This window comes from Orycteropus afer, unplaced genomic scaffold, assembly GCF_000298275.1.
Source record: "Orycteropus afer afer isolate SDZICR_OR568_19922 unplaced genomic scaffold, OryAfe1.0 scaffold00014, whole genome shotgun sequence".
Lineage (NCBI taxonomy): Eukaryota > Metazoa > Chordata > Mammalia > Tubulidentata > Orycteropodidae > Orycteropus > Orycteropus afer.
The window spans coordinates 8611027-8635509 of NW_006921601.1; the positions used below are offsets into that span (position 1 = coordinate 8611027).

Below are 24483 nucleotides of genomic sequence, written 5' to 3' on the forward strand. Positions count from 1 at the left end.
ACCTGCTACTTTGGGCGTCCCTGAGTTGTCTCTCCTCACTTGTAACCCTGGGGCTGACCAAAAAGAATAACGTAGCATCCACAAAACACCGCATAACGTGGTTGAGCTCAGAGGACGTGATGCCGAGCGAGTGAAATGAGTGGATCACGGAAGAACAAATACCGTATCCAGTCATGATTAGAAAAAGTAGTCAAGGAGAGCTTTCTATGCAGAAGTAAGCTTTCTTTGTTGGTTAACCAGGAGTGGGAGCCTGCCCAAATGAGAAGGGTATTATTAAGTTAAATCCTGTATAAATATCAGTTATTGTTATAACCATGTTGCAATCTGTAAGATCTATCCTTTCCTTGGCTTCCTAATTATTTTGCCTTTAATTTTGAACAAACATGGACCTGTGTAGCTGCAGGCTAGGGCTCCTGTGATAGCCAAGGGTCAAGGTCAAGGTCCATGCCCTAGAGCCCCCACTCCTCCTGCAGACCTTTTCTCTAGAGCCTCTTGGTCTTGCCCACATCACATCTGCTCTTCCCTTAGTCCCATATGGGTCTTTGTGGCACTCCCAGTGGATTGAGTCCCTGTGGTGCTTAGTTAAAGTCACCTTTAGGATAATTTCCAGAATCCAACTCTATCTCAATACCTGCCCCCTTGCCATCCTGGTCCAGGCCACCATCATCTCTCACCCAGATTTGCAGAAGCCTCATATCTGATCTCCCTGCTTCCTTCTTGCCCCTTTCAGTCTATTTGCAGCACAGCACTGGGAGCAGCCTCTGAAAAGGGCAATCACAGCAATGCTACCGCTCTGCTCAAGCCCTTCCTATGGTTCCATCTCAGAGTCAAAGTCACACACTCCTGCATTCTCAAACTTGGCTGCACTTTGGAATAAGTGCCTAAGGCATTTGACTGCTAACCAGAAGGCTGGCGGTTCAAACCCACCAGCCACTCCCCGGAAGGAAGTTGGGCAATCTACTTCCTACTTCCGTAGTGATACAGCCTCGGAAACCCAAGGAGAGGTCACTATGAGTCAGATCCGACTCCATGGCAGTGGTTGCGTTTTGCATTTTTGTAGAGCAATACTGATCCTGAGTGTCCCTCCTATAAATCTCTGATGTAATTGGTCTGGGGTGTGGCCCAACATCAGGAGTTTTAAAAGGTCTCAGATGAGCCAAATGTGCAGTCAAGGTTGAAAGCCAATGCCCTACTTAATCAGCTTCTTATTGCCCCTCTGATCTCATCTCTGACTATTGTGTCCTTTTTCACTTTGCCCCAGCCACACAAGCCTCCTTCCTATTCTCCACTCCAAACATGCCAAGTGAGCTTCCACCTCAGTGCCTTCGCACTTGCTGATCCCTCTGCCTAGAAAGTTCTTCCAAGATGTCCATATGGTTTACTTCCTCATCCTCTCCAGGCTTTGCTCAAATATCACCTACTTAGTGAGGGCTTGTCTGACCACCCAATTAATATTTGCAATCCCCCATCCCAGGTGGCCTCTATCTCCCACTTTATATTTCTCTATAGTACTTACCACCATCTAATATACTACATGTTGTTGTTGTTGTTGTTGTTATGTGCTGTCGAGTCGTACCTGACTCCTAGCGACCCCTTCTTGGGTTTCCGAGGCAGTATCACTACAGAAGTAGTTTGCCCAACCTTCCTTCCAAGGAGTGGCTGGTGGATTTGAAGCACCAGCCTTCTGGTTAGCAGTCAAGTGCTTTAGGCACTATGCTACCAGAGCTCCTAACATACCACATATTATCTTCTTTATTTATATTATCCATCTCCCCCAACTGGAATGCAGGCTCCCTGAGGGCAGGGATTTTTCTCTGTTTTGTTCACTGGTCTGTCTCCATGTCTACACAATGCTAGCTCAATAAATACCCATTAAATGAATATATAGGAGCTCTGGTGCTGTAGAGCCTAAAGCACTTGACTGCTAACCAGAAGGCTGGTGGTTCAAACCCACTAGCCACTCCTCAGAAGGAAGATTGGGAAATCTACTTCCGTAGTGATACTGCCTCAGAAACCTAAGGAGGGGTCACTATGAGTCGGATCCAACTCAACAGCAGTGAGTTTTTGGTAAACGAATATATATTCTTCTATCCCCTTGTAGCATAGTGGCTAAAGGCACTTGACTGCTAACCTGAAGGCTGGCGGTTCAAACCCACCAGCCACTCCTCGGAAGGAAGATGAGGCAATCTATTTCCGTAGTGATATTGCCTCGGAAACCCAAGGAGGGGTCGCTATGAGTCGAGTCCGACTCGACGGCATACAACAACAACAACAACAACATCCCCTTGTAGATCCTCAACAGCTCTTTCATTCCTAGGGACCAGCCAGGCTCTCTGTGGGACAAGAACAACCATACCCAGTTATATAGCGTATTGCAGTTACTCAATAAGTGTCTTTGGAACTGAACTGAACTCTCCTCCTGGAAGGAACATACATAGCTTTTCAAACCCAGCAGCCAAATGTTTCCTAAAAATGCAGACACAAGCTTACATTGTGGTTTGTAGCTTTAAGAAAATTTTTAAAATAAGGAGAAAGAGGGGAAAAGAAAGTGTAAGGGGGGAGCTCACAAAAGTTAATGAGATTTTCTCAGCTATGGTACGTGTTCATACTTTTAATAATTAATACAAATTCTAACTGAACCTTAAAAGAACATCCTTCTGCAACAAAGAGAAAAGTCAAGACAGACTTCTCTGCCAGGGGTAATGACTTGTTCATCCTGGAAGACAGATGTACTGTAAAAAACTAATTTATAACAAAAAAATATATAATTGTTCATAAAAATGCACCTAATTGGGTTAAGATGACATATTAACAGGAATGCCGATGAGTCCATGGTACTTAAGGAGTAAATTAGCTTAATAATCCTCAAAATCTCTAGTGGAAGCAAATGGAGAAGGAAACAGCTTTCTCCTGACTCAGCAGATGGAGAAACTGAGGCTAAGGGAGAAGAGTGACTTGTCCCAGGCACGCTGCAGAAAACGACCCTAGCAGGAAAGGAACCCAGAAGTCCAGACACCCAACCCTGACCCTGTTCCCAGCACTGTGGTGACCCCATCACCCCAAAGGTAGCTCAGCAAAGGTCCCATTCACTGACTCTGCTCACCCACTGGGTCTTAGGTCAGGCAGAGGACGGTCGAGGGGCAGGCGGTCACTGAGGTAGGCGTTGTAGCCGTAGTACTGGAACTGCTTCAGAGCCACGCGGCGGCCTTCAGGGCTGAGCTCTTGACCCCAGTGTGCAAATAAAGAGGAATCTGTGAAGGGCTCAGTCTCTACCTCCTCAGGCTTAGCAGGAGCCTCTGGGGAAAAAAGGGAGAAGGAGACAGAGGGTCAGAGTGCATCCCTGCATAAGCCATGAGAACCCTTCCTCACAACCTGCCTTCAGCAAAAGTCTTAGCCCCATATCTGCTGGTAGGAGCTGGAATTTTCATGCTTTCCAGTGATTGATCAGTCCATCCATCCATCCATCCATCCATCCAACAACCAATAGGCACATGGGATATAAAAATGCACCTGACAGAGCCTGCTAAGAAGCTGACAGATATGATCCTGAGTGTCCTGTGGGTTCAAGTCAGAACTCCCTCCATTCCCAGCCTGCCACTATGTCCCCTGCTCTCTAACTGGACATCTGCTTCTCTCTCTCCAGCTTGTACCCTCATTCCTCACTAGGCCTAAGCCTGCTCACCATTCAAGCCTCCCTGGCTGGGGATCTACTCCTCTGCCCAGCTCTTGCCAGCCCATCTCCCCCTCCACTGTGTGGTCCTGCTATGAGTTGCTGGCACCATGCAGTGACATTCACCCGGCTATGAGCACCCTCAGTTCCCAGACTGCCTCCTGCAGCTTTCAGGCTCTGCCTACCAGAATGGGAATCAGGGATACAGGTGACAGTCACAGCATCCCAGCCTGGAACATACTCTGAACACTGATTTTTGGACCCTTGGTAGACTTTTTGAGGGCAGGTCTTTCCCAGCTCAAGGAGAACAAATGTTTGCCCTGGGTTTTTTGTTTGTTTGTTTGTTTTACTAGAAAATGGAGGAGGCATTATGATCTAAACAGCAAGGATTTGGGATTCACACAGACACAGATTCAAATCGCTGCTCCACCATTCACTGGCTATGTGACCATAAGCAAACACTCATCCTCTCTGCACCTCAATTTCCCCACCTGTAATGTGGGGGTACTAATGTACCCATTTCTGACATTTTGGAAGGATTATATAAGATAATAGGAGCTCTGGTAGCATAGTGCCTAAGGCACTTGATGGCTCACCAGAAGGCTGGCGGATCAAACCCACCAGCCACTCCTCGGAAGGAAGGTTGGGCAATCCTACTTCCGTAGTGATACTGCCTTGGAAACCCAAGGAGGGGTCACTGTGAGTCGGGGCTGACAACAACAACAAATATAAGATAATGTACACAAAGCACTTAGAAAAGCACATGCCTCAGAAAAGTACACAACACATGACAATTAGGGCTGTTATCCCAAGGGAAGCCTGGTAGGTCATTTAAATTCCTTTTTTTAGGGGTAACGGATAGATCTTGCCAAGACATAGGCTGATGAGCCAGGACTTTGGAGTTGGTTCCAAGGGATGAGTATGCAAGTTAACCATTCAAAGGCAGAAATCCAAGAAATCAGATAGAGATGCCAAGCCCACTGGACAGCACCCTCCATGTGATATAAATAAGAGATGAAGCCAGGAGCCTGGAAAGAGACTGAGACCAGAAGGAAGCAGAAGCACGTTAGGAACAAAAGAGGTAGGTTTGGGACACCTGCTAAAGTCCTCTCAGCTGCCTGTTCAGAGCCAATAGGGGCACGGCACACCTGTGCCCAGCTAGCTTAGAGGCACAGGTTAGAGATGGGCTAGTGTGCTGATGTCTTCGAAGTTGAGCAGCTCAGAGCTACAGACCTCAGTTCTCACTACTAACTCCTCTTGAGGAATCATTGGCAGATAGGAGGAAGCCTGAGACCCAAAGCAGAAATCTTCCAACACTCAAACCCTAGGAATGTGGAAGAGCTACTCCAGTGAGCGGTAGTAAGCCCCCATCATTGGAAGTGACCAAAGGGTAGACAGGGACCATCATAGCTCCATATAAATGAACAAGCCCATGATTTTGAACACAGAAAGAGCACACTGATGACAAAAATCTTAGAGAGAGATGCAAAAATGTGTGTGATTGGAAGTGGAGCTCCCCACATGCTGGTCAAACTCACTGGTGAACATGCATAAGGCATCTGGCTCTCTGGGCCATGTCCTTGGGACGTTCCCCAAGTTGGAGATACATATAACTCCTGGGATAACTTTAATAGGTAATACTTACTGAGGGCTTGAGTCAGACTCTGTTTTAAGCATTTTCACATATCAACTAATCTCACCCTATGAGGCAGGAACTAGCATCATCACCATTTGTTAGGTAAGGAAAGTGAGGCACTGAGAGGATACGAAACTTGCCCAGATTCCCACAGAAGGAAATGAAGTAGGTTGATACTCAATCTCAGGAAGTCTGTCTCTCAAGGCAGTGGCTCTAACCACTATACTGCCTCTATATGACAATGGGCCGGGATACACGTTGCTTCCCAAGAAAAACATGGCATATTGTTTTGGTTAACAATTTTTCTTAAAGATAAGGAAAGAAACTCAGATATATATTGAGCAGATAGGAATATATATTGCAGAGTAAAATGCAAACTATGCATGTACTTCTAAGACAAGGCAAGAGATTTCAGGATTGTGGTGGCCTGCTCAAAGTTGTATCCCAGAATATGGAGGAGCCTTGCCCACTCTTCTCCTTCAATGGGCGTATGTGGAAGGAAGCATGGGCTTGTGTGATCTTGAAGGTCCTTGTTATCTCTAAAAAGATGTGTGGCTCACAGTGAGGCCTGCCTGTTGCCATGAAGCACTGGGACTGCTTATAATGAGGGGCAGGTTTTCAGAGATGTCCTGAAGCCTTTTATCCGATCCCTCTGTGATGTCCCTGGGAACAGTCTGGGCCATGGTTTGAGGCCTTCATTAGTTCTGCACTGTCTGAGATGGTAACAAAGGCAAGAAAGCAGACTGGCTCCTTTTTGTTTATATCAACCCAGACTGCGTTTCCTGGTTCCAAGACCCAGAAAATAATACCCTCTGAGGTGACTTATTCACAGTGATATGGCTGCAGAGCACTGTGCTCTGCTGGCCTTGCCTTATGAGGCAGTAGCTACGTCCAGCATTCTCTCCTTACCAATCCCTGGGGACAGCTGTGTGGTCATCTGTCTATATGAGCACCTGTCTACCCAGCAGCCAGCCCTCCCAGTGTGGTATGAGGATATGCTAGCAATGGACCTATTTAACTGTCCTTTTATACTATAGTGTAAGGTAGGGAGTGTGTGGACTCATCTCTGTCCTTCCTGTAATTGTTCTCAACCTTTGACCCATCACCTATATATGTTGTATCTGCTATACCCCTACCAGTAATGGTTGCTCACTAAGCTAGTGTCCTTAAAGTTATAGGGCCACACAGGGATTCCCAAAGATCCTGTATGGTTTGAAAAAAGCCCCAGTCCTATAGATGACTCAGGGAAGTAGGGGCTCAGTGAAGAGCCTGTGAGCTCCCCATCTGTAGGCAACCTTCCCGCGGCAGGAAACTTTTATTAATCTATATCTGGGCAATCTACTTCCACACAGATACTGCCTCGGAAACCCAGGGAGGGTTCGCTATGAGTCAGATTCGATTTGACGATAGTAAGCTTTAGAGAGAGAGATCTCAAAGCTGGAGACCACTGCATCAGAACCACCTAAGAAACCTGTAGTATAGACAAAGGACTTGGAATCTTAAAACAAGACTTGGTCATTTATCAGAGCTGCAGGGCGGGAAGGAAGAAGGAGAGTACTCTTCAGCCCGTGTGGGACTCTGAGAGGTCTTCTCCATACCTGAGTATATCCAAGACTCCTCCAAGATTTGCCTTGAGAATGAGGGGCCTTTTGATGCTCAGGTAGGGAATACAAGACATCATGATGCTCAACAGGGGTGAGAAAAACAGACTTTTCAGTCATGAGTTATTAAACTTTCAAAGGTTGTTTGAAAGAAGGTAATGATAACGCATTATTACATCTGAAGAAGTCACAGTATTTGTCCACTAAAAAAAAATTATGATATCTTAAAGGATTACGGAATTTGTTCAGGAAATAAAACATTAAGAATCCCTTTGTTATTTGAAGGAGCTCTGGTATCATAGTGGTTAAAGCATTCAGCTACTAACTAAAAGATCAGTGGTTTGAACCCACCAGGCACTCTGTGGGGGAAAGATGAGGCAGTCTGTTCTATAAAGATTTACAGCCTAGGAAACCCTATGGGGACAGTCGTACTTTGTTCTATAGGGTTGCTACGAGTTGGAACTGACTCTATGGCAGCAGGTGGATATGTTATTTGAGATCTGAAATGTTTAGAACTGACATGAGGTTCTGTTGTTCAGGGAGGGGCAAATTCCTTATGATTTGTTAATGATTACCCTGCCCCAGACCTTCTGCTCCAGCATTTTTGAGAATGAAATACCCTGGGGTGAATTTTTAACAAACTTGCCAGGTGTTTCTTGTGTGCGCCCTGAAGTTTGGAAACCACTGTTCCAACCCATTGGTCCTTGGTTGCACACTGGAATCACCTGTGGAGATAAAAATGAAACAAAAGATGCCTGGATGCTACCACTAGAGATTTTGATTCTGTTGGTCTGGGGTAGGGCCCGGGCATCTGTAGTTTGTATTGTTGTTATTGTTTTGTCATCTAGTCAACCTGAATGTGCAGCAGCCAGGTTTGAGAACTTGAGTTCAGAAGTGACCTCAGGGATAGTTCCTAGTGTAGATCTGTGCAAGTATATACAGGTGTCTCCTGGACAGCATCAAGCCTCAGGGCCACGTATTGCTGAGACCCTGCATTCACCCCAGGAAACAGTATTGTTTCCTTCAGAATGCCTCTGGTCAGCCAACAGATTGGCCTGATAGCCTCTACTGTGTTCAGAGGATCTTTCAGGGAGCTGGAGAAAGGACTCACGCACGTTGCCTCTCCTGCATCTGGTTCTAGGAAGGAAAGGTTCTTGGGAGCAGAAAGCAGGGACTGCAGGCAGGAACCAGATGGGCTTGGGAAGAGTTCTGAAGACTGCAGGCAACGCGTGACCTACACTGGGGCAGCAGCACCTGATGTGGTGGTTACTACAGAGCTGTGAGTCTCAACATTCAGGATCAGCTGCTTCTTGTGAGTGTGGAGGAGCAAGTAGACTCTCTTCCCCTCTTTGCCTTCCCTCCCCAGTGTGCACATGTGGCAGATGTGGCTGATGGGCACACACAGTGGTACCTGTCTGCTCTCTATCAAAGCCTCCCACCTCCTGGACCCCAGGTTAAGAAAAGTGCTCTCCTCTGAACACTGCCTGTATTCAGAGATAATCAATTTATTTCCTGTCTTTTATTAATCAAAGACACATGTAGATGATAAGCAGGGCTTTCTGACTCCCAGTAGGTAAGAAGTTTCTCCACCCTGAATCTACCAGTAATCTAACCTGAAGCCAAGGAACTAGATCCTTCCATTGATCTGTGTGTGTTCTTACCACTAGATTTTTTGAATGTGAACATAAGTCAGAAGACCCCCCCACAAACACCCTGCCACAGTTATCATCTCCTGTCTTCTCTCCTTCTCACTCTGCCCTAACTTTGCCTCTTTGTGTCATCTTCAGCAAGTCACTTCGTCTTTCTGGTACAGCAAATTACTTGACCTCATTTTGTTCCCTGGGAATGAGACACATAACTCACTAGCTTGTGGGGTACAAACCATTTTCTTTACCCACAGAAATCTTTCCTTGAAGTGTTCCTTATGTGGAATCCCAATGTATAAACAGATTAAATTAGAGGCACTCTGGTAAAGGGGGATAAAGGGACTTCAGACACCTCCCTCTCCTCACTCAGGGTCCACTATCCCAAGGGGTTCCACAACATCTTTTGAAAGCCACTGGCCTAGACAAGTTATTTCTGATTAGGGGGTCATCTCTCCTTCCTTAGGGGTCCATATCAGAATGCATTGGTTTAAAAAGATTGCAATCCATTGATCTAGAGCAGTGTTTTTCAAAATGTGTGTCACAACCCACTAGTAGGTCATACAATCAATTTACTAGGTCATGACCAGCATTCTTTTTAAACAGAATATATGGCAGAATAAAATAGAATACACGAAAGTAAGTCAGATATAGTAAGGCTAAACATTGATTTGTAAATTGCTGTTTCATGTATATGTACCAAAAAAAAAAAAAAAAAACCTCACTGTCATCGAATCGATTCTGACTCATAGTGACCCCCACTGGGTTTCTGAGGCTGTAAACCTTTATAGAGACCATCTCATCTTCCTTCTGTGAAGTAGCTGGTGGGTTTGAACTACTGACCTTCTGGTTAGCAGCCAAATGCTTTATTTACTATGTCACCAGAGCTCCTTAATATGTACTAAACCAAAACAAAAACCAAACTCATTGCCGTCAAGTCAAATCTGACTCATAGCGACCCCTCCTTGAGTTTCTGAGGTAGTATCTCTATGGAACTAGACTGCCCAGTTTTCCTTCTGAGAAGTGGCTGGTGGGTTTGAACCCCCAGCCTTCTGGTTAACAGTCAAAAGCCTTAGGCACTATGCCACCACAGCTCCCTAATATGTACTGTTGTTGTTGCTGTTGTTACATGCCATTGAGTCAGACTCAACTCATAGTAACCCCTCCTTGGGTTTCCAAAGCAGTATCACTACAGAAGTAGATTGCCCAACCTTCCTTCCAAGGAGTGGCTGGTGGGTTTGAACTACCAACCTTCTGGTTAGCAGTCAAGTGCCTTAGGCACTACTCTACCAGAGCTCCTTAATATGTACTAGACATGTAAAATATAAGGCTAAGAAGCACTGCTCTTGATGGATGATTCCTGTGATTCCACTGGGTTCTGACTTGGTCTCACATCCGCACTTGGGAAATCTTCTTACCCATGGTGCTGAGAAATGCACTGATAAGGAACACAATGAGGCAGGAGCTTGGCAAAAAAGCAGGGCTACACAATAGTGTGAGGCCCTCCCCAAGTGCCCCTTCTGACAGTTCAACAATTCCATTTCTCCTAAACTGAAGGATACTCTTTCTGGGGCCTAGAAGGAGGGAAAGAGAATAAATTGGAGTGAACCCTCTTCAAGTCCACAATTCATTAAGTTCATGTCTCATATAAGGTATGTGATGGAGGTGTATGAGGTGGTATGGGGTCCTAACAGGCTTCCATGTGCACTTTGGAAATCTAATTCCAGAGAAAAAAACACACCATTAGGTCCCTGAAGAGCCTTTGTCTGACCTATGTACAAGGTGTTGGTATAGGTTCTGTTCAAAGCCCATGGCTGACAGAGGGAGATAAGCATGGAACCTCTATTTACTGTGTCCCAGACATTTCCAGTTTCTTTGTCCAAAGCCTTTGCTTATTTTATCTGGCTGAAGGCTGAGCCCACCTCCTTCCTCTGCCTTAGGTGTCCATGCAGAATGACTGGGTTGGTAAATTAAGAATTTGCCAGATGGAAAGGACTAATTTTTTTCCCCTTTCAAAATCATGGGCGTGACGGTATTTTTTCACGTCCTCCATGGGACACACATTGCATTCCTAATACAGAGTGTTGAGACATCATAAAGGTTTTCACATCTTTCATATGATAAATATTTTTACCGTCATGCTTGAGATATAGATTTTGTTTGAAAATGGCCTATTTCCTTTAACGGCTTCTTTGACAGGAATTCAAAGCCTTTCCCTGGTCCTGCAAGAGCCTGGGGTTGGGAGGGCCTGTTTGTTAACTTTTTTTGAAGGACAAATCCACTTCTCCCTGCCACAATACTGCTGCAGATGCCTGGGCTAGGAGATTTACAACTGGGGACAGTAATGAAAAGATGTCCAGCGAGCCCCCAACTGCTGGATTGATGGGCACCCACCCCGGCGCGGCCACAGCTGGCCAGCCAGGGGCTCACGGGCAGACCTGAGGCTCACAGGCCGTGCCTCACATTTATCCTTCTCTGCTGTAAATTGCACTTAAAGATTCAGATGTGGGCTATTTAACAAGAGTAAAGCGTTGTAATATTTCTTCTTGCAAGTTTGTTTTTACAAGTGTTCTTTTCTCATCTCTAAAACGACACATTTTTAATGGTCTTGCTACATGGCGACGAGCTGCCCCTTGGGACTAGAAGAATCTGTTTTCAGGACCAGCGTTTGTGGGCTGCTGCGGGCTTCTGTAACTGACTGTGTGTATAGCTGAGCATGTGAGTAGCTGAGTGTATGTGTGTAGCTAAATATCTATAGCTGAGTGTGTGTATAGCCCAAAGTATGTGTGGCTCTGTGTGTATAGCTGAGTGTGTGTAGCCATGTGTGTAACTGAGTGTGTGTGTGTGTAACTGGGTGTGTATGTAGCTGAATGTATGTTTATAGCTAACCGTGTGTGTAGCTGAATGTGTTTGTATAGCCAAGTGTATATATGAAGCTGAGTGTGTATAGCTGAGTATGTGTGTGTAGCTGAGTGTATGTGTGTAGCTGAGTGCACGTGTCTAGTCGGGAGTATGTGCCTAGCTGAGTGTGTGTGTCCATGTGTGAGAATATAGCCCGTGATAACTGAGATAAATGGGAGCTCTGCTCTGCTCTGGAAGGAAGCCTGGGCTAACAGACCCAGGATTTTGTGTTTAATAGCCTCCCTGCCCCACATCTGCAGAGCACTTCTTACCTTCCTGCCAGCCTGACAGATAGGTTGCAGGTGCTTTCTGTAGACTGAGACCCAGGCAAGGGGTCTCTGAGGTAGGAATTTGCTGGTTTCCCCAGGCTCAGTCTCTGGGGTTTGGCTGCTGCACAGGGGCTGGAAAGACTGTACACAGAACAGTTTGTGTCTTCCCAGGCCATTTTACAGAAAACCTCATGGTGGTGGAGGGAGCATGAAATGAGAAAATCCATGGACTGCTAGTTCGCTGTGCGACCTGAGAGGTCATTTAACCTCTCTGAATCGTAAATTTTCATTTATAAAATTAAAGGGTTGAACTAGAGGTCTAAGAGTTGCAAATTCAACATTCTGGTTCCACCTGGAAGCCACCAGTCTGCATGTGAGCCAGAAGCAGTGACCTGAGCCACCACAGAATCATGGCAAAGTGGGACAAGAAAGGATCTTAGAGATCATCTAGTCTCACTCACTTGGGCTTAGAGTGGGGTCCCTGGAGCAGCAGCCTCAGCACCCCATGGTAATTTGTTAAAAATGCAAATTCTCAGGCCTACCGCAGAAGCTGTTGCATCAGACTCTAGAGATGGGGCCCAGGGTTCTGATATGTGATTTCACAAGCTCTCTGGGTAAGTCAGGTCCCTGGGTGATACAAATAGTTTGTGCTTGAACCGAAAGGCTGCAGGTTTGAACCCACCCAGCAGCACCACAGAGGAAAGGCCTGGTGACCTCCTTCCATAAAGATTACAGCCAAGAAAACCCTGTGGAGCTCAGCTCTACTCTGTAACACATGGGTCACCCACCACAGGATGGAATCGACTGGACAGGCAAAGTGCTTGCTAATGTTTGGGAACCGCTGCTCTACAGCACCTGGTTCTCTTTTAAGACAGAAAAAAAGCCCTGGACACCAATGTGCTTCCCCAGATTGGCTGCTTGAGACAGGAGAGCAAAAGGTAAAGTGACATTACAGGAGAAAAGCACATCCCCATTCCTCTCAGTCACCACGGGCTCTTCCCAGCTCAATTCAGCCTGCAGGTTTCTTAGAGTAAGCACTCTTGTAGCACATCCCAATGCCTTGGGCGGACCACAGCTCCTGCAGGAGTGTGAAGCTAGTCAGGGCACTGGCTGACCCACTGCAAAGACCCCCTTTCTTGCTTCCTGTTGAGCTCAGATGTTCCCACCTATGTATCTGTGTCAAGAGAAGATGCTGCTTTAACATCAAGAGTTGGTCCAGCCAGTTCATTCTAAGAAATTGATGTGTAGAAACACTGTGTTTTATGTGTGAACAGTGAGGTGTATATTTAGAAGTACGGGTGCGCAGCTCCAGGCTGTCAGCTCTCGGGGAAGGAAAGGAAAAAAAAAAAAAAAAATGATGGTATGTGCTTCAGAGTTCATTATATCTCCTAGGCAGAATTCTAGGTTTAAAGGGTTGTTTCAAAGTAGCAAGTAATGGCACCTATAAATCCTGGTTTCTAAGATACGTACATTTGTCACTCCTTAAAATGATTTTTTCACATGTTCTTTATGTGGTTGGCTGGGAGCATTAAAACTTGGAGTCTTTAATAGCAGCGTTCATTCTGCATCATTTCTAATCTAGTCCCTTTCTGTGCCTGTGTGTGTGTGTGTGTGTGTGTGTGTACACACTGAGGTCTGGCTGCCTCTACATGCCCCAGCTACCTCAGCCGCGGGCTCAGCCACCCCCAGGTCCTAAACTCACTCTGTGGAAGGCCATGTCAGCGAGCTGAAGTGAGTATGGAATTTGACTGTAAGAGGCCATCAAACAATATTTGCAGTGAGTTCACTGGGTCTGAATGTTTTCCTGCTTCTTGCTTGCCTTGTGAAAAAACAAAAAGCAAACCCATTGCTGCCTAGTTGACTTAGACTCATGGCAACCTCATGTGTAACAGGGTAGAACTCCTCCAGAGTTTTCTTATCTGTCAGCTTTACAGAAGATCACTGGGACTGTCTTTTGTGGTGCAGCTGAGTGAGTTTGAACCTCCAAGCTTCAGGTTAGTAGCTGAATGCAAACTCTTTGCACCTGTTTCAGCCTAAGACTAAAATGACTGCACTTTCCCCCAAGTCCCTTGGCTTATTCTCTAGCTCCTTGCTAGGACATGCCACACTTTCTGAATCCTGGCCCACCTAGCTGGGGCTGTCTTTTCTAACCCTTGCCAGCCCCTCCCAGGGCACAGGGGCTGATTCCTCTATCCACAACCTTGTTAGAATCATCACTGTTACTGATTTTTTGAGTGGGGCTAAATTAGGCCTCATTTCTTCCCAGCTAGGTGGGCAGAGATTATGTCCTACAGGGCTGATACCAAGCAAATCAGAGTCAGTCCTCAATGGAGTGAGTCAGAGAGGTATACACAAGCCTGTGTCCTTCAGGCAAGGCTCCTCACCCATAGGTAAATCATACCTAATACATGGGCTCACTGTGTGCCAGGCACTGTCCTGAAGGCTTTGCACATACTCATTCTTTTAATCTTCCTTACAACCTTATGAGGTAGATACTGCTATCACCATTTTACAAGTGAGGAAACTGAGGCACAAAGCAATTAAGACTCATCCTTCTATTAGGTAGGGCAGCTAGGGTTTGCTTTAGCTCAATGAGACCTGCCTTCTCACTTCTAGAACTATAAGATAATAATACGTAAGTGTGTGATCATTTGACTCAGCAGCAATAGGAAACTAATACACTAACCATTTATCTGAGGGACTAAGAACTTTGCTGATGTCCATCACCTCACTTTATCTTCACAGTAAGCTTAAAGGTAGATACTACCAGCCCCATTTAACAGATGACCAAGCTAAGGCTCGGAGAGATTCAGGAGCTTGGACACAGGTCAAGCTGTGTCCAGAGCTCCTGGGGCTGGTAGACTTTTCCCCTAGGAGGAGTCTGTGGGGGACTCTGAATCAGCCTCCCTTCCTGCCCACAACCCACTGCAGGTACCGGAGAAAGCTATTCTGGATTTTGCCACAATGAATAAAGACGTTGAAATGAGGATTTTAATGGTGTCAGACCTAAGATTGTCAAGGCTCCTTTCTTCCGATTAGCTCCAAGCCCTTTCCTGTCAGATCCCATTTCTTTCTCTTAGTAGTTCTGAGGATTCCTGGAAGAGAAAGCCTAACTGTGGTGCTATTGGCAAAAGACCTTCTTCAGCTCATGTTCTAACTATCTGCAACCAGAGAAGAGGAGAGTGCCTTTACTTAACAGAATGATTTACCTACTTGTCATTATTAGAGTTCTCAGCACATTCAGAAGAACTGAACCCACTCAGGACATCAAAAGGTATTAAAACAATCTGAAAAATTGTCCTTGGGAACACAACCATAAGCAGAGACATAATGCCTTGGTTTGCTGGGTACAGAAAAGCACCACTACATGTAATAAAATCTCCCACACTCCTACCATACCCTCAAAAGCCAAACATTGACCCCAACTTATGGAAGAGACACAGAAGCCCAGAGAGTTAGATTTGCCCAGTGTTGAGGTGTGAGACCTACCCTGAGTCTCAGACCAACCTCATTCCCACAGGAGCCTGCTGTTTTGCACAAAGGCTGGAATTTGGACCTCAGAACTGGGCATCTGGAAGAGAAGGAAGGGAAGACACACCTCTCAGGCTGTGGAGGAGGCACAGTAGACAGCAAGCCAAAGGCACACACTCTGGACGCTGACGTTGCAGAATGTTCAAGCATGTAACCATTCCCTGAATGGTGATGTGAGTCCAGCCCTCATCAGCAGTGCTGGGATGAACTGGGCTTTGATGTTCTGCAAACTCAGGCTGGGCTTCTCAGGTGAGGCCCGAGCATCAAGCTCTTTAGGGGATAATGGTGAATTCTCACCAGCGGGAGGCTGGTGGGCAGTTTACTGAAAGCTGAAAAAGTACATTTCTAGACATTCAAATAGCCTTTTTCTTTTTAACGCAAAATAAAGCATGCAACAAGGCATCTTGAGAGTGGGAGAAAACTTTTCTAAACATCATTGAAGTATACACTGAAAATGGGTGAATTTTATGGTATGTAAATTACACATACCCCCTCCCAATAAAGCTCTTTAAAAAAAAAGTTGGAAGAAAGGAAAATATCCTTTAAGAATTCTTTTCTGGGATATTCAGCAAAACTCAGTTGATTATTTAATGCTTAGCCTTCATCTTTCCAAAAGGCAGCTTCACAGTGACTCTCTACGGCAGCCTGACGATCAATTCCTATTTCACAAGTGAGGACAATAGAGGCTCAGAGGGGCTCTGGCTCTTGCCCAGATTCAGGAGTGGAGGGGGAATGGCCCCTCTACCCAAACACTCCAAGAGGAGGACCAGCAGCCAGGACTATCTGTATCTGTCCCCAGGATGAACTTTGGTCATAGGCAACAGGACCCGCAGCAGCCAGTTACCCGGGACACAGGCCTGCCTGCCCCAGTTTCTCCCTACCTCCTTTTCATCTGGTTCTGGATTTGTAACCAGATAGCCAAAGCTTCTCTCTGCACATGGCCTGAGAGAAGAAACAGAAAATAGCAGTGGCTATAACACTGGCCTCAGGGTAAAAGCTGGGCCCTTTTCCCTACCCATCCCTCAAAGCCTTCTTCCTGTCTCTTCTGTCTGAGAGAGAGACAAACAGCAAACAGACTCCAAGAAATCAGAAGGCTCCACCTATTTCCTGGGAAAACTTCCCTAAAGGGGCCCACATCCAGAAACTAGAGGCAGAGCTGCCACTCCCCGTGAGCACACAGCTGAGGCAATGAACTGAGGGTCCTCAGCGATGTGAGCCCTGTCTGCAGTGGCTCTTTTGGCCCTGAGGCTTGGCCAGTTCTGCTGCTCCAACCCCAAGGTGGAGCACGAACCATATTGATCTCTATCAGTAGCAATACAATGTGACCTCCATATTGTCTCATACTAAAATCTAAGAAGCAGAGATGGGTGCTGGTTTTTTGCTTAGGGAGAGGTCTGGGCTATAGCCTCTCCAGTAACTTCCCCAAAAGCCACAGGCATCTCAGAGTTTCCACTTGCAGCAAAAGCTCATGGCAAGAGCTGGTAAGACGGCTCAGCTTCAAAAGATGGGATCTCCAGGGACCTGGTCCTGGAGTGAGTGAGCTGTCAGAACTGGACAGGACCAGACAGCATTGAAATGTCTGTTTCATTCCAAAGCCCATTTTCTTTCTGCTCCATAGTGCAATCTTGGCATAGCCAAGACTCTAGAGCAAAAGCCAGTGGGGCTGGCTCTCTGTTTGCTCTGTTCACTGAAGCAACAGTCCCTCACGCAAGTATTCTTCCTGCTTTCAGCATTGGTGGCCTCAGGAGCCTTAGAAGACTTGACAGGGTCTCCAGATGTGTCCCTAAGCCTGTCAGATTAGCCTGTGCACCTTGCTTGGAACTGCAGCTATTGTTGCATCCATTGCTCCAAGCTTCACAAGCTGCGTTCCTGCTCCAGTTTCCCTGTCTCCATGAATTAGCATGGAAGGTCAACTACATGCAATTAGAATTTGCTTTGGCCCTGCCATCACTAGTTTCATTCTTCTATCTCCTATACAAGGCTCTGGTCCCCTTTCAACTCCCTCTGAAGGATCTGGGGCATTTCAAGGGGGCTGTAGTGGTTTACTGCTTCTCACTATGACTTGCTGCTACTGCCCTATTCACTCATTCTGCCAGTTTTGATTGAATACCTACTCTGTGCTAGGCTCTGTTCTCAGCACTGGGAGTACAAAACAAATCTATGACTTGATGGAGCTCACATTCCATTCAGTGGAGATGAACAACAAGCAAGATTTTGGGGCCAACTTGATGGCAGGTAACAACAACAATATGGTTAATTTATTAACTAATTTATTTTAAAAGAATGTACTAGGGATCAAACAGAAGTGAAACCAACAGATATATGCACACTAATGTTCACTGAAACACAATTCACAATAGCAAAAAAAAAAAAAAAAAGGGTGGAAACAACCTAAGTGCCCATCAATGGATGAACGGGTAAGAAAATGTGGTATACATACACTAGAATACTGCTCAGTGACAAAGAAAAATTAGTTCCTGAAACATCTTGGAACATGGATGAACTTGGAGGACATTACCAAACTCACTGCCATCAAGTCGGTTCCAACTCATAGTGACCCTCATTGGGTTTCCAAGGTAGTAAATCTTTATGTTGTGCAAAATAAGTCAACCACAAAAAAGCAAATATCATATCTTCTCACTCTTATGAGATGAAATGAAGAGGCAAATATACAGAAACTAATGTTCATTAGTGACTACTAGGGATGAGGGGTGAGGGGGGGATCACAAGATAGTGGACACTTGTTATTTTTAGTGATGGGAAACGTAACATCAAATGAGGTTAAATGATGTTACTAAAATATACATTCAAAAAAAGGACCTGTTGGTAATTGCTATGACATATATAATTTTGAAGCAGCAAAAACAATAAAAAAATATATGTGCTGGTATATATGCATATATGTAGGTATATATGTGTATAAGTATGTATATATGATGTATATGTGTGTATATACAAGTGTATGTGTATGTGTATATACACACATAACATACATATATATGCATCTATGTGACTGTACACACATACATTCATATATATGATAAAGTACCTAAGGGCACAGTTATGTACTTTCTTAGACATAACAAATACCTTGTGGGATTGGTTTTCTGGGTTTGAAGGATTATGACCAGAGTCTGGTGAAACATCTCAGTCAATTGGCATAATATCGTTCATAAAGCTATGTTCTACATCCCAGTTTGGTGAGTAGTGTCAGAGGTCTTAAAAGCTTGCAAGCGGCCATCTAAGATACAATTATTGGTCTTTACTCATCCATAGCAAAAACCGAAGACCTAACAAAGAAACTAGTCTATGGGACAAATAGTCTATGTGAACCATGGTCTCATCTACCCTGAGACCCAAAGAACTAGATAGTACCCTACCACCAGTACTGATCATTGTAATCAGGGCCACAATATACAGACCCTGATAAAATGGGAGAAAAATGTGGTACAGACCTCAAATTCCTATTAGAAAAATAATAATAATAAAATAAAGCCCAGTCTTATGGACTGGTTGAGACTAGAGGACTCCAAGAGAGTACTGCCCTGAGATATTCTTCAAACCTTGAATTGAAACTAACCCTTTGTAGCTATATAACAGGTTGGCTCACAAATAATGAATATCACCTGTAAGTACTGTGTTCCTTAAAAAAAAAAAAAAAAAAAAATCACCTATGTGAGACCAAACGGTCAACAATTACTTTAAAACAAAGGTGAGAACATAAGGGGACAGGAAAACTAGATTAATGGAAATGGCACAACCAGAACAGAAAAAAGTGAGAATGTACACACATTGTGGAGAATATAACCAATGTCCCTGAACAATATGTGTAGACATTGTTGAATGGAAACCTAAATTGCTATGTAAACCTTCACTGAAGACACAATAAAATAAAAAATAGTAATGTACTAAGCCCTTTGTATGAGCTGCACCCTGCTCTAGATGCTGAGATTATAGCAGTGAACAAAGTCATACCCTCGGGGTGTCTACACCAGGTGAGGATGGAAAGGAATAACCTTAGATAAAGAAATCACCTAGCACAGTGTTTGACTCTTGGCAAAAATTCAATAAATATAACTTCTTTTCCCCTATAGTGTCCTAAGTGTTCACTCAGGGCCCACTGGTTTCAAGTTTGTTGCCTTTCATGTCTTCCTGACTAAAAAGTTTGGAGTATATGGTATAACCCCGGACTTTAATATGTTTATAATGTATTATCATGTAGCACAGGCATAATTATAAATCATAATTTTTTCATTAACTGATCTCATTTTACTTGGTAATAACCCATTTGGGTATTTGAAAGCAATAAAGCTAGATTTCTTTTAAATAGTATGTGATTCAGTTGGTTCACTGATTTAGATTTTTAGAATGCCCCATTCCAAATGAATGATCCACAGAGGCAGTTTACCCAATAAGCAAAGTAAGCAGGGGCTTACTTGTGCTTACTTTCTAATTTATAGTGAACAGTTTCACATAGGTTTCACCACATCAAAGATCAAAGCTATTCACTACAGAATAGGTTTTTGTTTGTTTTTTGTTTACCTTGCTTACTGAGTACTCCATCCCTGTCAGGGATTGTAAATTTGAACAGAGGCTTTATTTCTGTAGGAAGGTGATGTGGGGTTGGAACAGAGACAGATGCCAGCCATACCTAGAAGCAAAATCTTTGATATGGTGAAAAAATGTGAAATTACTCACTATAGATTAGTAAATAAGTGCAAGTAAATCCTGCTTACCTTGCTTACCGAGTAATCCAACCCTGGGTGCAGCTCTGTAACATGTTGCTTCTCTTGTCCCTGAGGACCTTGGGACATAGTCCCTCGAGGTTACCCCAACAGCAGAAGAATCACAGGCTTTGAATTTCTTGGCCTGCTTGCTATGTTCACCTTCCTTCTGTCCTCCTGAATGACTCATGGCTTTGGGTCCCTACTTCTGTTTCCTGTTTCAAGACACTTAAATACATCCTAGGAGCTCTGGTAGCATAGTGGCTAAAGCACTTGACTGCTAACCAGAAGGCTGGTGGTTCAAACCCACCAGCCACTCCTTGGAAGGAAGGTTGGGCAATCCTACTTCCGTAGTGATACTGCCTCGGAAACCCAAGGAGGGGTCGCTATGAGTCGGGGCCGACTCGACGGCACATAACAACAACAACAACAAAAAGGTGTCCTTAGGAGACCTGATAGTGCACTCGGCTGCAAAGACTGTGCCTTGGCCAATTTTGAATCCACCATATCATGTAGTCTGAGACTGGCCACATAGACAGTGTTGATCAGATTTGCAAATGGATAACGCTGTGGGTTGTTTGGTTGGGAATGAGTAGAATTCCTAAAGTGTGTCCAGTTTCTTCTTGAAGCCCTTTCCAAAGGGACCTGGGGATTTAGGTGGTGTGACAGCTGGAGCTGTATGTCAGCTTGGCTGTCCATTTATAATTCTGTATGGTTTAAGCAGTTGTGATGTGAGTTATTCCCATGATAGGATAGGATGTTGTGTTTTGAGCAGCGAATCCATTGAATGGGAGTTTCCCTAGGGGTGTGGCCTGCTTCCAATATACTTATGGACATTCTGGGAAAAGAGACACTCTTCTGTGGATTGTGATCCTGTGGTGCTGCCTACAACTGTCTGTGAGCGAACAATCCACCATTCAGCCTGGTGATCTTGGATTCGTCATTCCTTGGAGTCAACAGCCAGGATACTGCCTGCCAACCTTGAGCTCGTCAGCCCCTGCAACTGCGTGAGTCAGGAAAAGCCTCCAGCTTGACGTTTGATCCAAGAACTTGGGGCTTGCCAGCTTCTATAAGTGTGTGAGCCATTTTCCTAAGATAAAATTCTCTTTTTCAATATGTATATATAAGCTTCACTGTTTTTTCTTCTCTAGAGAACCCAGCCTAACACAGGTGGCAATAAGGATAACCTGAGGGACTTCCTCAGCTTCTTTCCCACTGAGCTTTGTCAGAGGAGAGCACTTTTATGGACATCAGTAATTCTATCATGACCCTAAACCAAACCAAACTCACTGCCTGCTGAGACAGTTCCAACTCATAGCGACCCCTCCTTGGGTTTCCAAGGCAGTATCTCTACAAAAGTAGATTGCCTAATCTTCCTTCTGAGGAGTGGCTGGTGGGATTGAACCCCCAGCCTTCTGATTAGCCGTCAAAAACCTTAGTCACTACACCAAATTGGGATAGGCTGGTCATCTACCCTCGTCATGAGCTTTCTAAAGGTCTCTTTCAGTTCATAGGTCTCAGAATGGAGTAAGGCCACCATCCTCCATGCAGTTGACAAGACTAGTGTCCACTCTGGGGACCCAATTTTTTTCCTAGGGTATAAGCTTGGGGACAGTGATAGGATAACTATTCACTGGCAAATTTCTGATATTTTGAACATCATATGTTTCATGTCTACTACTCAACTAGTAGAAATATTGGCAGAGACAAGGTTTATCTCAAAGAGGCCCTGAAAAACCCACTACCTGGATGCTTGGCAAATTTCCAGTCCCCTTCTTTCTTCCAGAGAGCTTCTTCTGGCCTGAGAGTAAAGGGGACACGGCTGGGCAATAAGGAGAACAACAGCAGTCTCAGCAGAAAAGCCGCTTGCAGGAAGCAATTTGTGCTTTATTTAGGGGCAGATTGCAAGATAAGTAGGTTTTTGGAGTGTGCAGCCAGGAAAGAATGGGTGATCTATCTCACACGAGAAACAGCTGATAGCAACCAATTCGATGGGAGGACTGGGACTCTACAATCTGGATATGGGCCATGTTTGCTACTGTTCTGCACTGCCTGGTAGGGTGGGGAGAGAGCTTTGCAGGGCCCAGTGCCAATGTCCAGCTACCAGACTCTCAGGCTCAGGGCAGGTCCAGGGCTCAAAGAGCATGAGGAGTGGGGTGCAGCAGCAACTGGTCATTCCCTCATTCTTTCTGGCCTAATGTATTTCTTGGCACTGCCTTCTCTGCCCCTAATAAATCAAATTGAAGTCAATTCAAGATGGGTATATTCTGAAAGAGAGGAGAGACAGAGAACACACTAAATGTTAGTTAGCAGTTATTTCTGGATTGTGCCAATGATGATGATTATTAATTTTATATTGAGAAAGCAATAGTGCATCCCATTTTCAGTGCTTCTTAAGCCCCTACTTAATGCATCAAACCAAACCAAACACACTGTCAGATTCAACTCATAGTGACCCCTCCTTGGGTTTCCGAGGCTGTATCACTATGGAAATAGATTGCCCAACCTTCCTTCCAAGGAGTGGCTGGTGGGTTTGAACAACCAGCCTTCTGGTTAGCAGTCAAATGCCTTAGGCACTATGCCATCTGAGCTCCCACTGAATGCACAGAGTGGGGTAAATATATAGACTCAAATGCTCACACTAGTTGGAATGATAAAACTAATGATTCAAATGTTTAAGTAAATCAGTTATGTTATGTTTATTAAACACCAACTATATGCCAGACAAGGAGCTCTGGCAATGTAGTGGTTAAGAAATTTGTCTGCTAACCAAAAGGTCAGTGGTTCCAGCTGCTCCATGGAAGAAAGATGAGGCAGTCTGTTTTTGTAAAGAGTCACAGCCTTTGGAAACCCAATGAGGGTTGCTATGAGTTGGAATCAACTTGATGGCAGTGAGTTTGGTTTTTTGGTATATGCCAGACACATGTATGTTATTTCATCTTCAGAATAACCACATAGGGTATGTATCACTATCCCTATCTTATAGATAGGAAAACCAACACTCTGAGAAATGTCTCAGACAGATTAACTGGGGGCAGGGATAGCAGCCTGTCATCCTCCTTACCTTCCTCTGTTCTGCATCATTGCCCCAAAACCCACCTCCCCCCGCAACAAGGTACTCTCAGCCATCTCTGGTACATGCACGCCTAGAAAATCTCTGAAACTGTACAGAATGTTATTGAATAAAATTAAATAGAACTCAATAGAGCTACTGTCCCTTATTTAACTATCTCAGTGCAAAATACTCTGAGGCAAGAGCTTTGGATGAGTGAAAATGTATTTATTGAGCAATCAAACAAAAGTGCTCTGGGCCAAGAATATGCTCTTGTATATAACTTATTTTATAAATACATATCCAGTTTTATTTAAATTGGAAATGAACAGATTTGCCTTTCAATGGAGAATCTGCATTTGAACACAAAGGTGCCTCAGTTATTCACCAGAGATGCAAGATCCCATTAATGCTGTATCTTTAGCATTTAGAAAGCTTGAGGATTCCAGAAGGCTACTTTAAGGCCTGAAGGCAGCCATGTGTGCAGCCAGTACAGAGTGAAATATGTGAGCTTCACTTTCAGCATCCTGAGTACCATCTCTGGAAGAGGTCTGGAGGGACAGCACTACTGGGCTATCCTTTTTTAAAGCCCAAACATGTGTGTGTGTGTGTGTGTGTGTGTGTATTAGAGGCAAGAAGAGCAAGTTCACTCCTAAACCACTGAGTTTGTTCATTCAACAAATGCTAACTGAGCACCTATCAACAGTTATTCACCTTGTTAGGTGCTAAGGTTAGCAATGAACACTTCAGATTAAGTCTGCTTCATGGAGTCTACAGTCTACTGATGTTTGAGGTCTGCAGACAGATATTAAGTAAAATAAACTCAGAAACCAAGTCATTACAGATTGTGAAAACTGTCATAAAGGAAATAAACCTAGCAACATAGTAAAGAGAAACTAGAAGGGGAAGCATTACCTTAGATGAGTGGTCAGCAGAGGTGGTATCTGAAAGATGAGAATAAGCCAGCCATGGGGCAGAGGATACAGCAAATATAAGAGCCTTCTGGCCAGAAAGAACTTGGGCTCAGAACTAATATGAGACCTATGTGGCTGGTTTAGAGAGAGAAAAAGAGGGAGAGAGTGGTAAGGATGGGGTTAGACAGGCTGGAAAAGATCACACAGGACCCTGTATCCATAGTAAGGAGCCTGGATCTTGTTTTAACAACGAGAAAACTGTGAATGAAGGGTTTTAAGCAAAGGGGCAACTCAATCTGATTAATATATTAAAAAGTTCATTCTAGTCAGAGAATGGATGAGAAGGAGACCAATTAGGAGCTTCTGAGAAGTCTAGGCAAGAAGAGGCTTAGAAGAAGCTGGAAGTATTGGAGATGGAAAGAGATGGCTGGAAACACTTGGCTTTAAAGTTAAATAAAACTCTAAAAACTCAAACCAGACCAACCTTACAAGTCATACTAAAGGGAATCCTTTGATCAGAGAACCAAAAATAGCAAATAACA

At 44.6% G+C, this 24483-nt stretch overlaps 1 protein-coding gene across 1 annotated transcript in view; it reads right to left on the reverse strand.

The window, feature by feature from the left end:
* The window catches only part of GALNT18 (polypeptide N-acetylgalactosaminyltransferase 18), a 440243-nt gene that overhangs the window by 241152 nt on the left and 174608 nt on the right, over positions 1-24483 (reverse strand). Inside the window, exon 2 of the mRNA XM_007956750.1 lies at positions 3104-3296. Coding sequence (XP_007954941.1) covers positions 3104-3296 — 193 coding nt within the window. The remainder of the gene's footprint in view (positions 1-3103; positions 3297-24483) is intronic.